This window comes from Erythrolamprus reginae, chromosome 9, assembly GCF_031021105.1.
Source record: "Erythrolamprus reginae isolate rEryReg1 chromosome 9, rEryReg1.hap1, whole genome shotgun sequence".
Taxonomy (NCBI): domain Eukaryota; kingdom Metazoa; phylum Chordata; class Lepidosauria; order Squamata; family Dipsadidae; genus Erythrolamprus; species Erythrolamprus reginae.
Genome location: NC_091958.1, coordinates 32,691,367 through 32,703,762, shown reverse-complemented (window position 1 = coordinate 32,703,762; position 12,396 = coordinate 32,691,367). Strand labels below are relative to the sequence as shown.

At 36.0% G+C, this 12,396-nt stretch overlaps 1 protein-coding gene across 1 annotated transcript in view; it reads right to left on the bottom strand.

Annotated features, from left to right (window-relative positions):
* LOC139172545 (syntaxin-binding protein 4-like) overlaps positions 1 to 11,565 on the bottom strand; it is a 113,886-nt gene extending 102,321 nt beyond the window's left edge. Inside the window, exon 1 of the mRNA XM_070761697.1 lies at positions 11,501 to 11,565. Coding sequence (XP_070617798.1) covers positions 11,501 to 11,565 — 65 coding nt within the window. The remainder of the gene's footprint in view (positions 1 to 11,500) is intronic.
* Between the last annotated feature and the right edge of the window lie 831 nt (positions 11,566 to 12,396).

The window sequence follows — 12,396 nt, the reverse complement described above, 5'->3', positions numbered from 1 at the left end:
TTATATAAGAAATAAGAAATAAGTGAGGATCTAATTTTTGAATATTTGGGAAAAATAAACTTACCAGTACTAACTGAAACACAACAGCAAAGATTAAATAAACCTATTACAGAAATGGAATTAAAGCAATCTATAAAGAAAAATAACAAAGCGACGGGCCCAGATGCGATATCAGTAGAATTTTATAAACTGGATATAGAAACACTTTTCTCAAATACCGTATATACTCGAGTATAAGCCGAGTTTTTCAGTCCAAAAAATGGGCTGAAAAACACAGCCTCGGCTTATACTCGGGTCATTAACAAAGTCACCACACGAGGGCGCCATTGCTTGAGCCAGAGCGAGGAGGCACCAGCTTTTGTCTCCTCTGGCATGCCGTAGTTCCTCTCCCTAGCTCAAGCAAATGAGGTAGCCATTTGCTCCAACCGAGGGGAAAAAAGTAATGGTGAGTATTCCTCTCTGCATTGCCTTTAGTCAGATTAAAAAGGCCCCCTGCTGTCAGATTCTCCTCCCCCTCCTTTGAAAGGATTTAAACTGTTTAAAAAATGGTATTTTGTGGTAGTTGCTGTCCTTGCTTGGATAGGATCTAATAATGTATTATGAGGCAGAGCTAGACAGGAATTCTTTTTCTATCTGTCTATCTTTCTATCTATCTATTTTTCTATCTGTCTGTCTGTCTATCTATCTTTCTATCTATATCTATCTGTCTATCTATCTATCTATCATCTATCTATCTGTATCTATTTCTATCTATCTATTTTTCTATCTTTCTATCTATCTATTTTTCTATCTATCTATTTTTCTTTCTTTCTATCTATCTATCTATATCTATCTATCTATCTATCTGTATCTATTTCTATCTATCTATCTATCTATCTGTCTGTCTGTCTATCTATCTTTCTATCTATATCTATCTATCTATCTATCTATCTATCTATCTGTATCTATTTCTATCTATCTATCTATCTATCTATTTTTCTGTCTGTCTGTCTGTCTATCTATCTTTCTATCTATATCTATCTATCTATCTATCTATCTATCTATCTATCTATTTGGTTTTCTATGCTGATAACCTCACAGCAGCTAATGCTGAAGCTCTTCTTTGGATACACTTATTTATTTGTTTGTTTGTTTGTTTATTTATTTAATTGGATTTGTATGCAATCCTTCTCCAAGGACTCAGGGTGGCTCACAGCATATATAAAAACAGAACAATAATGTAAATCCAATTAATGATGAGAAGGAATCCAGTTTTGAAGGATTTTAACTCTTAGGTTTTAGCTTTGTTCCTGATCGAGCTACTTTTTTTACTTTTTAATTTATTGTTAATATTGTTAATTTGTTTACCCTCTTTTAAATTTACAGAGCTAGTTTACTGGTTTTCTTTAAAATAAATATTCTAAAACATGTCTCAATTAATGTAATTTTATTGTTTTCCATTTTTATAAGTTACCAGTAGCCACTGCATTTTCTAACCTCGGCTTATACTCGGGTCAATACGTTTTCCCAGTTTTTGTGGCAAAAATTGGTGCCTCGGCTTATACTCGGGTCGGCTTATACTCGAGTATATACGGTATGTTTGAGATATATAACCAAATAATGACAGAAGGTAAATTACCAAAAACATGGTCGGAAACTCTAATAACCTTAATAAATAAGGCGGACACGGAAAAGGAAAAAATTGAGAATTATAGACTAATTTCACTGTTAAACGTAGACTATAAAATTTTTATATCAATATTTGCTAATAGGTTTAATAGTATTATAAACGATATGATACAAAGCGATCAAAATGGACCAGGAAGACAAATTAAAAACAACTTAAGAATAATAGTAAATACATTAGAATATTATGAACAGCACCCAGAAAAGCAAATGTCACTCATATTCCTAGATGCAAAAAAAGCATTTGATAACGTAGATTGGAATTTTATGAAAATACAATTAAACAAGATGGAGGTAGGAAAAAAGTTTTTTAACATAATAGATGCCATATATTCTGAACAATCAGCCAAAATTATAATAAACAGTGAACAGACTGAAAAAGTACCAATACAACGAGGAGTAAGACAAGGTTGTCCAATATCACCATTATTATTTATTCTAACACTGAAAGCATTGTTGATAAAAATAAGAGCAGATAAGGAAATAAAAGGATTGAAGATTAAAAAAGAAATTTATAAAACACAAGCATTTGCTGATGACATGGTATTTATCTTAGATGACCCAACAGAATCTATCTCAAAGCTAATAAATTCAATTGAGGAATATGGGAACGTTGCAGGATTGAAAATAAATAAAGAAAAGACACAGATATTAACAAAAAAATATGACAGAGGTACAGAGGAAGTATTTAGAAGATTTATCAAACATGAAAATTACAAAAAAGGTGAAATATTTAGAGATATGGATGACTTCCAAAGCCATATCTTTAAAAAATGATAATTATTTAAAATTATTAAGTCAGGTTAAAAAAGACTTAGAAGTATGGAGTAATCTGCAATTATCATTGGTAGGAAGAATGTCTACAATTAAAATGAATATTCTCCCTAAAATACTGTTCCTTTTTCAAGTTATCCCAATAAACCCCAGGATCAATTTTTTTGCAGAATTAAATAAGATAATAAAAAAGTTTATATGGCAAGGTAAAAAAATCAAGAATAAAACAAAATTCATTAGAAGATCGTAAAGAAAGAGGAGGCCTTGGCCTCCCAAACTGGAAACGATACTATCATGCCACCGCCTTGACATGGATAAAAGAGTGGTTGACCTTAGAAAATCAAAGGCTACTTAAACTAGAAGTTCATGACTTGATGGTGGGTTGGCATGCTTTTATATGGTATGAAAAGTTAAAACACATTCATATTTTAAAAATAATATTATTATTAGCATTGATTGACGTATGGAATGAAATAAAGAAAAACCATTTTTTAGTAATGCCAGAATGGGTTTCACCTATTGAAGCCATCATGCATCCGAATCTTATTAAAAAAGGTAAGATTTGGAAATATAGAGATTTGTTAGATAACCAATTAAAACTAAGAACAAAACAAGAGTTACAAGAATTAGGTATAGACCTAGACTGGTGGCAATACGCACAGATTAGCTCCAGATATCAAATAGATGTAAAAACTTATATTTTTAGAAAAGAAAATAATGTATTAAGTAAATTACTATTTCAAAATCAAGTAAAGCTAATTGGAAATGTATATAAATATTTACTAAATCATAGAATGATAGGTTGGATATTGAAAGACAATATGATCAGCTGGTGCAAAAATTTTGGCAAAGAGATAAATTTAGAAACATGGGAAAAGATATGGGTGTACAAGTGGAAAATAGCAAAATCAATTTCCTTTAAAGAAAACCAAATCAAGATGTTTTATAGATGGCACCTTCCACCATATAGAATTTCCAAAATGTTCCCCTCAGTGTCACCTATTTGTTGGAAATGTAAAAAAGAAATTGGTACATATTATCATACGTGGTGGATATGTCCTGAGACTAAAATATTTTTGAACAAAGTAGAGAAATGGATAAATGAAATAACAAAGGGAGAAGATTAAAAAATCTCCTGAATTCTTCCTATTGGGTATTTCAAATACAAAGTACAAAAAAGAAATTTATTATTTAATAATAGATATATTGGTTGCGGCACAAATTGCATTTGCGCAGAAATGGAAAGAAAAGACAATACCAAAAGATATTGAAGTATTTAAAAAAATTATAGAATGTGCTGAATTAGATATGATGACAAAACGTTTGAATAATCAAACTGAAACAGAATTTTATAAAATATGGGATAAAGTATATGATTGGTGGAATTGTAAAAACAGTATTAAAAATTAAATAAGTAGAATGTATAACTATTTGAAGAATTATAAGATAGAGTGAAATAGTTTATAGTATAACAAAGTTAGAAGTGTTATTTTTGTTTTTCCTTGCATTATTAGTACTTTGTTTTTATTGAATAAGTACAGAATGTTTTATAGATAATGAAATTTAATTAATAGGATTAATATAAAAAACATAGAGTTAAATTCAATAAAAATATAATGTGCACGTGTGACATTTCTGTATTGATCTGACAATAGCTAGGGTTTTATATTTTTGTATTAGTTAGACTTCTACGACAAGCGGAGCAATGGTAGCTCCTTAAATGTTTAATGTTGTCTGTCCTTGTTTGTCTTTTTGAATAATAATAAAAATATTTTTAAAAAAAGAAAAGAAAAGGAGTTATGAAATCCCAGTGTCTTTTTGACGGCACTAACGGTTTCAGAAAAGAAAAGAAAAGAAAAATAAAAGAGGTTTTCCCTCATCTCATCTTGAGGTTTCTTTATGGAGAGCAACTGTCCAGAATACTTGTAGGCAATCTCAAGTCTTTTTCTCCTCAGCAGAGGAATTATGAAGAACTGATCTATATGCCATTCTGTCATGGTCATTGATTCCATTTTTCATGGAGCTCTTTCCAGTTAAGCCAGAACTCTTATGCAGTTTTGGTTGGTTTTCTTTTGTCTTAACTGCTGTTTAACCTGCTTTTCTTTGTTTGCTATTTCAACTCAAGAGAAGTTATTCTAAAGCGACTTTCCTTGGAGATGTTTTTCAGACCACAAAGTGTGGTTAGTAAAGGAAGCCACCTTGGCCACTTTAAGAGGTTGTGGACTTCAATTCCCAGAATTACCCAGTCAGCCAATGCTATGAACAGATAAAAACTCAACTTCTACCAACACACAACCTCATAAAATACCACCTAAAGAATTTTGAAAGTCATTTTGTATACATTGGTTAGATAAAAAGGTCATCCAGGTGTTACTTAGAGAACCAGCAACTGGATGTGAAAAAGAGGCCCAAGCAATATAATTTACAACATAAAGAGGTCAATTTCAATATCTATCTGACTTTTATGGAAAAGTATTTTAAAATATATTCTGTCTGGAAATAGACATGAAATTACTTGCCCTAAAATCCAAAAATCAATAATTTTCCACAAGAAACAGGAATAGAGTAGAATAGAATATAAATAAGAGTAGAGTAGAGTGGAGTGGAGCAGAGTGGGAATAGGAATGGGTAATATAGTATAGCATAACATAGCATAGCATAGCATAGAATAGCATAGAATAGAATAGTATTGTCAGGCGCAAGGTTAATATGTCAATTCAAAGGCTGGCCTGACACAGTTTTGGTAGTAAGAAAAAAAACACACAAGGGAGTGAGAGAGTGAGAGATTATGCCATGTAGCACACATTCCTTTACGCAGAATCCAAAGTAACTGAACACAGGAAGGAATTATAAATCCCTGCATCGGATTTGTCCTCATGATTGCACTTGTGGGTGTGGAGATGGGAGATGAGCTTTTGACCTGGATGTAATCTTAAGGGACCTTCAGTTGGAATGAAGCATGCTGAATCCAAATTGGCTTTGTTAATAAATGTGAGTCTATGCTAAAGAAAAAAGACGTGGAAGTTGATTTATTCCCTCAGATGCTTTTTGGTTCGCTTGACAAGTATAGTATAGTATAGTATAGTTAGTATAGTAGTATAGTATAGTGTAGTGTAGTGTAGTGTAGTGTAGTGTAGTGTAGTGTAGTGTAGTGTAGTGTAGTGTAGTGTAGTGTAGTGTAGTGTAGTGTAGTATAGTATAGTATAGTATAGTATAGTATAGTATAGTATAGTATAGAATATAAGAACATAAGAAGAGCCATGCTGAATCAGGCCAAAGCCAGGGATGGGCTACTGCCCGGATTGGGGGGCAGGATGCAGTGGGGTAGTGAAAATGGAACTCCACCACAGAGCACCCAATTTGCACTGAAATATGTTGAAAGAAAATGCAGGGCGTCCTGCATAAGCCATGCCCACAGTGTGGTAGTAAAAATTTTGGTAGCCCTTCACTGACCAAAGCCCATCGAGTGCAGCATTCTGTGTCACACAGTGGCCCACCAATTATCCATAGGGATCTTGAGCAGAAAGAGAAGGCAAGGCCCTCCCTTTCCCCTGACCCCCAACAAATGGGACGCAAGGGAACCCTGCCTGCCTCAACCAACATAGAGGCGGCACATGAACATCCGTTTCAATAACCACCTATGATACACTTTGCATCCATGAATCTGTGTAATCCTGCCTTGAAGCTATCCTGACTGACAGCTATCATGACCTCTTCTGGAAGTGAATTCAATAAACCAACGACCCTCTGGGTGAAGAAATATTTCCCTTGATTTGTCCTCACTTTCTTACCTATGAGCTTTAGGGAATGCCCCCTCGTCCTAGTATTGTGTGACAGAGAAAATAATTTTTCTCCATCCACCTTTTCTATCCCATGCATGATTTTATATACTTCGATCAAGTCACCTCTTAAATCCCGTCTTTCAAGGATGAAGAGACCAAGGCTTTGCAACCAGGTTTCATAAGAGAGGTGCTCCATTTCCTTGATCATTCTTGTTGCCCTTTTTTGCACCTTTTCCAGTTCCATTATATCCTTCTTGAGGTGCGGTGACCAGAACTGTACACAATACTCCAAGTGTGGTCTCACCATCGATTTGTACAGAGGCAATACAACACTTGCTGACCTATTTTCGATGCCCTTCCTAATCATGCCAAGGATGGAATTTGCTTTTTTTAATGCTGCTGCACACTGGGTTAACATCTTCACTGAACTGTCCACCAAAACCCCAAGATCCCTTTCTTGGGTTGTCTCAAAAAGCTTGGCCCCCATCAGTTGGTAGGCATAATTGGGGTTCTTTGCCCTAATATGCATAACTTTGCACTTGTTTAGGTTAATAATAATAATAATAATAACAATAATAATAATAATAATAATAATAATAATAATTTATTAGATTTGTATGCCGCCCCTCTCCGAAGACTCGGGGAGGCTCACAACAACGATAAAAACAATATTATAATGGCACAAATCTAATATTAAAAAACTAAAAACCCTATCATAATTAAAAACCAAACAGCACATACATACCAAACATAAATTATAATAAGCCTGGGGGAAAGATGTATACCTGGCAGTATAGGTGGGTCTTAAGTAGTTTACAGAAGACAAGGAGGGTGGGAGCAGTTCTAATTTTCGGGGGGGAGTTGATTCCAGAGGGCTGGGGCTGCCACAGAGAAGGCTCTTCCCATGGGGCCCGCCAGATGACATTGCTTAGTCGACGGGACCCGGAGAAGGCCAACTCTGTGGGACCTTATTGGCCGCTGGGATTTGTGCAGTAGCAGACGGTTCCGGAGGTACTCTGGTCCAATGCCATGTAGGGCTTTAAAGGTCATGACCAACCAAAGTGTGACCGGAAACTGATCGGCAGCCAATCCAGGCCACGGAGTGTTGTAGATACGTGGGCGAATCTGGGAAGCCCCACGATGGCTCTCACGGCCGCGTTCTGCACGATCTGGAGGTTCTGAACACTTTTCAAAGGTAGCCCCATGTAGAGACCGTTGCAGTAATCAAACCTTGAGGTGATAAGGGCATGAGTGACTGTGAGCAATGACTCCCTGTCCAAATAGGGCAGCAACTGGTGCACCAGGCGAACCTGGGCAAACGTCCTCCACGCCACAGCCGAAAGATGATGTTCCAAAGTCAGCTGTGGATCGAGGAGGACGCCCAAGTTGCGCATTCTCTCTGAGGGTGTCAATAGTCCCCCCCCCAGGGTAATGGATGGACAGATGGAATTGTCCTTGGGAGGCAAGGCCCACAGCCACTCCGTCTTGTCTGGGTTGAGTTTGAGTTTGTTGACACCAATCCAGTCCCCAACAGCCTCCAGGCACCGGCACATCACTTCCACTGCTTCATTGACTGGACATGCATTTGCCACTCTGTTGCCCACTTGCTCAATTTTGAGATATTTTTCTGGAGCTCCCGACAATCAATTTCACTTTTCACTACCAATAGAATAGAATAGAATAGAATAGAATAGAATAGAATAGAATTCTTTATTGGCCAAGAGTTTGGACACACATAGAATTTGTCTCTAGTGCATAAGCTCTCAGTATACAAACAACAAATATAATTATAAGAGACAATAGTAGAAAAGGTAAGAAAGATAATAGTAATACAGCCATACTACATGGGTAAATATCTTTAGACATAAGGCAGTTCTGGAGTAATTAGATGTTCAACATACTCTACACATTTCTTGTCCCTCTAAACATATCCAGGTTTCTACATCTTACTCAAGCTATTAAAGCAGTTGACATTAGCTAATGGAAATGAGCAAGACATTTGTCAGTTAGTATGAATTGAAGAACTAAAGCAATCTTGGCATTGAATTCACATGTCTCCTCTTAAGCCTCTTCAGACATTGACATGTTCAGAAACTCGTCTGTTCTTGCAATTTTCCAGATCAGCAGGTTCATTTTAATGAGGGTGACACTCATTTCTACTTTATAATAGATTCTTCTTGCTTTCTGCCACTTTACTACCTGTCTACAACACTCTTAAATTCCTCCCTGAGGATCTATCCTCATTATTCCCTCTCTTTTTTTAGGAAATGGAATTGCGATTATCTTAATATAGAATGCAATTATTTGTTTAGCAGAGTGATGGTGTTCTGGAAAGAACTGTTCTTATGTCTAGTTATCTTTGGGGAAAGTCCATCTTTGAAGCCCCTCAAAGCTTTCTGATTGTAATCCTGCCTCCCCACCCTGAATCCAGTAATAGAATTATTTATTCTTTATTGGCCAAGAGTGATTGGACACACAAGGAATTTGTCATTGGTGGATATGCTCTCAGTGTACATAAAGGAAAAGATACATTTGATGGGAAGTAGAAAAGAAGGAGAGAAAGGGGAGAGAATAAAGGAAGAATAGGAGAAAGAAAGAGGAAGGAGAAGGGAATGATAGTAGAAGGAGGGAGGAGTAAGGAAGTAGGTAGTAGAGGTGGAACAGCCACTTGAGATAGGCAAGGGAAGTAGTGAGAAGAAAGATGGATGCAGATGAAACAATATGAAGCAAAATTGGAATGTGATGTAGTTTATGGTACTTGAAAAATGATATATGCATATTAAGTTGTATTGAAGGTAAATGAAGTTGTTGAATATGGAGAAAAATAAAAAAATATTTTAAAAAGGAATCATGGGATACAACACTTAATGTCATAATAATAACAATAAGCAGTCAGGAAATAATCAATATTATAAGTAAAGGATACAGGCAACAAGTTACAGTCATATAGTCATAAGTAGGAGGAGATGGGTTATAGGAATGATGAGAAAAATTTAGTAGTAATAGTAATGCAGACTTAGTAAATAGTTTGACGGTGATGAGGGAATTATTTGTTTAGCAGAGTGAGGGCATTCTGGAAAAAACTGTTCTTGTGTCTAGTTGTTTTAGTGTGCAGTGCTCTGTAGCGGCGTTTTGAGGGTGGGATTTCAAACAATTTATGTCCAGGATGCGAGGGGTCAGTAAAGACAATCACAATACCTTGAAAGAGTATATCCATTTTGTAAAAGCTCCTGCAAATTATAATTTAGTCCCCCTGCCAAACTGTTTTGGGCATACTGTTTTGTGAAGGGGTTATATTTACAAAGAGCATCCCTTTGTAAATGCAGCCCCATTATTCCCTCTTTTTTTTAGGAAATGGAATTGTGATTATCTTAATATAGAATGCAAATGAAAAACAATATAGTGGGGAGATAGAGAAGCAGGGGAGAAAGAAAAAGAGAGGCATGGAATAAAGAGAAAAAGAGAGAGAGAAAGCATCGGCTTCCAGCTTTTTTTCAGTGCAGCAAAATAGAATTACAGCCTCAACTTTTGATTTTGCATATTCAGTAAATACTTGCTATTTCTATAACAATCACAACAACAACAACAAAAATCCCTAATTTAACCAGCCAAAGCAAAAGTCGGCATCAAAGACCACAAAGACTAGAAGCCGTTTACAAGTAGAAACAAGATGAGATATATTCTTTCCTCTGATTAAAATAGTTAATTTTGCCTTCTGTTAGCTCCATTGATTCCCCCCCATCCAATCTCATTATTTTCCAGCATGTACAGTAGTGGGTTTTTTAAAAAAAACCTTCAATCCTTACTCTTTTTTTGTCAAAAGCTTTTTATTTTTTCCTCCATACATACATGCAATATCACATACCTTCAATCTTCAATTCAATGCAATATAATATCAATCACCAAGTATAATCTTTAACAACTTTTAATTCGTATCTGTTTACCTTTGGTATACATCATTTATCTCCTGCTACCTCCTTTTCTAGTTTTCTGACCTGGATTACAAAGATTATTTTGTTTTCTATTCCAATTTAAACGATGTTAGCTGTTAGGTTTTCTGATAGCTGTTTTCTCTTGCCTAGTAAATCTTAGCCATAATGCTTCAATTATTTCCTTATATCTTTACTTATTTCTAAAGACTCATTTGTGCCGTCAGGCTTGGGGCTATTAATTACTTGCCCCCTGGGTGTTGAACAAAATGTATGTTTGTTGTGTTGAATGGGAGTGATTGATTTTTAATATGTTTGGGTTTTAGATTAGTTAATTTTATAGTTAAAAAATGAAATAAATAAATAATAAATACTTTATTGTCATTGTATACACAGTATACTCATGCAACAACATTCATATGACTCCAAAGACTAAACAACATACATAACAATCTGAAAGAACATGCTCAACCCACCACAATTTCCCACCTGAACCATCCAACATTCACACAACAGACCAAGTAGTATAGTCCCACAGTTCACTGATGGTGACCCCCTGGTACATTGTTAAGTACAATTAAGTGCTTCTCTGAGTCTTTGGAGAAGGGCAGCATACAAATCAAATCAAATCAAATCAATCAATCAATCAATCAATCAATCAATCAATCAATAAATAAATAAATAAATAAGAGCTCTGGAATAAAAACTCTTCAGAAAACATGTGGTTTGAGTTTTAATTGTTCTGCTGCCAGAAGACAGCAGTCCCAAAAATAAAATAAATAAAATAAATTGGATTTAAGATGTTTTCATTGTTTTTTTAAGATGTTGTAAGCTGCCCCAAGTCCTCAGAGATGGACAACATATAAATCAGATAGATAGATAGATAGATAGATAGATAGATAGATAGATAGATAGATAGATAGATAGATAGGATAGATTAGACAGACAGACAGACAGACAGACAGACAGACAGACAGACAGACAGACAGACACACACACACACACACACACACACACAGATGGATATTTCATTCATAGTTCTTAACCCTTATTTAGAAAAAGAATCCAAATGTACATCTTTCAACAGTGAATATCAATTCATATCAATTATTTCATGCCTTATATCTAACTATAACAATACAGGGGGAAAACAAAAATTATTCGCATTCCAATGGCTTAAATTACATTAATTGCTATCATTTTAACCCTTACTTATTAATCTTGCAAAGATAAAAGCTAAAGGGAAAACAAAACTCCAAATAAAATGAAATAAGTCATTTCTTAACGAAGACCCCCCCCCCCCACACATACCCACCCATCCCCAGCATCACCCATAGCTTCCCATCTCACCAATAAATGAGAGAAAGTCCATCAAAACGTTCTAGATCGCTTCCTCCAGGCTTCAGATAGGACATTCTGCCCTACTCTGGAAATCTTGAATTCTTCTTTATTCCTCCCGGTGAGGGTCTGAGAAGAGGGAACAGCCGATCCAACCTCTCAGCTGCAACGCCATTGGTAACCCCCCAAAAAACCCACCGCTTGGAAAGACAGTTGGGTGGCCTTCTCCCAGAGGATCCAAAAACCATCTACATGGGATCCTGTGTAGAGATATTTGCTGATGGTTTTTCAGCTCTGCTCTTTGACTGCTTCTCTCCCCAGGAACCTTGCTTTGCTAACGAAAGTGGATTGTGATGGTTTTTGCTCCGGCAGCCTCCGGTACGCTGTGTCCTCGGAACAGATGTTGTGACTCTTTAGTTAATCCCAAAGATTTGTTCCCTGGAGGGCAGCGTCATCTGAAGGGCTTCCAAGGTTTTTAGTGCTGGGCCTAGATAGAACGACGGAAGGACGGACATTGAATGGGATGGAGGCAGCAAAAGACACACAGGGACCCCCCTCCCAACCTCTGCATTCTCTTGGTTCAGCCAATGGATCTTTCTCTAGAACTTTGAAAAAACAGAGAAGGCCACAGGAAGCGGTGCATAAATGCAGCTGGGTTTTTGGGGAAATGTAGAGAAATGCTCCTCCAGCCTTTGGAAGAAGGTCTTGCAAAGCAACAATGACAGGCAATGGGTGGTGGACTGGGGTTGGGCCTTTTTCTCTTTTCTCTCTCTCTTTTTTTAATAAAACGGTTTTTTAATTTGAATAGAAACATACATCAACAAGGACTTAAAAACATTGGACACTTCGTTATCCTGCCACTTATTTCATATTATGATAATTCCACATTACCAACAAATATTATCTTT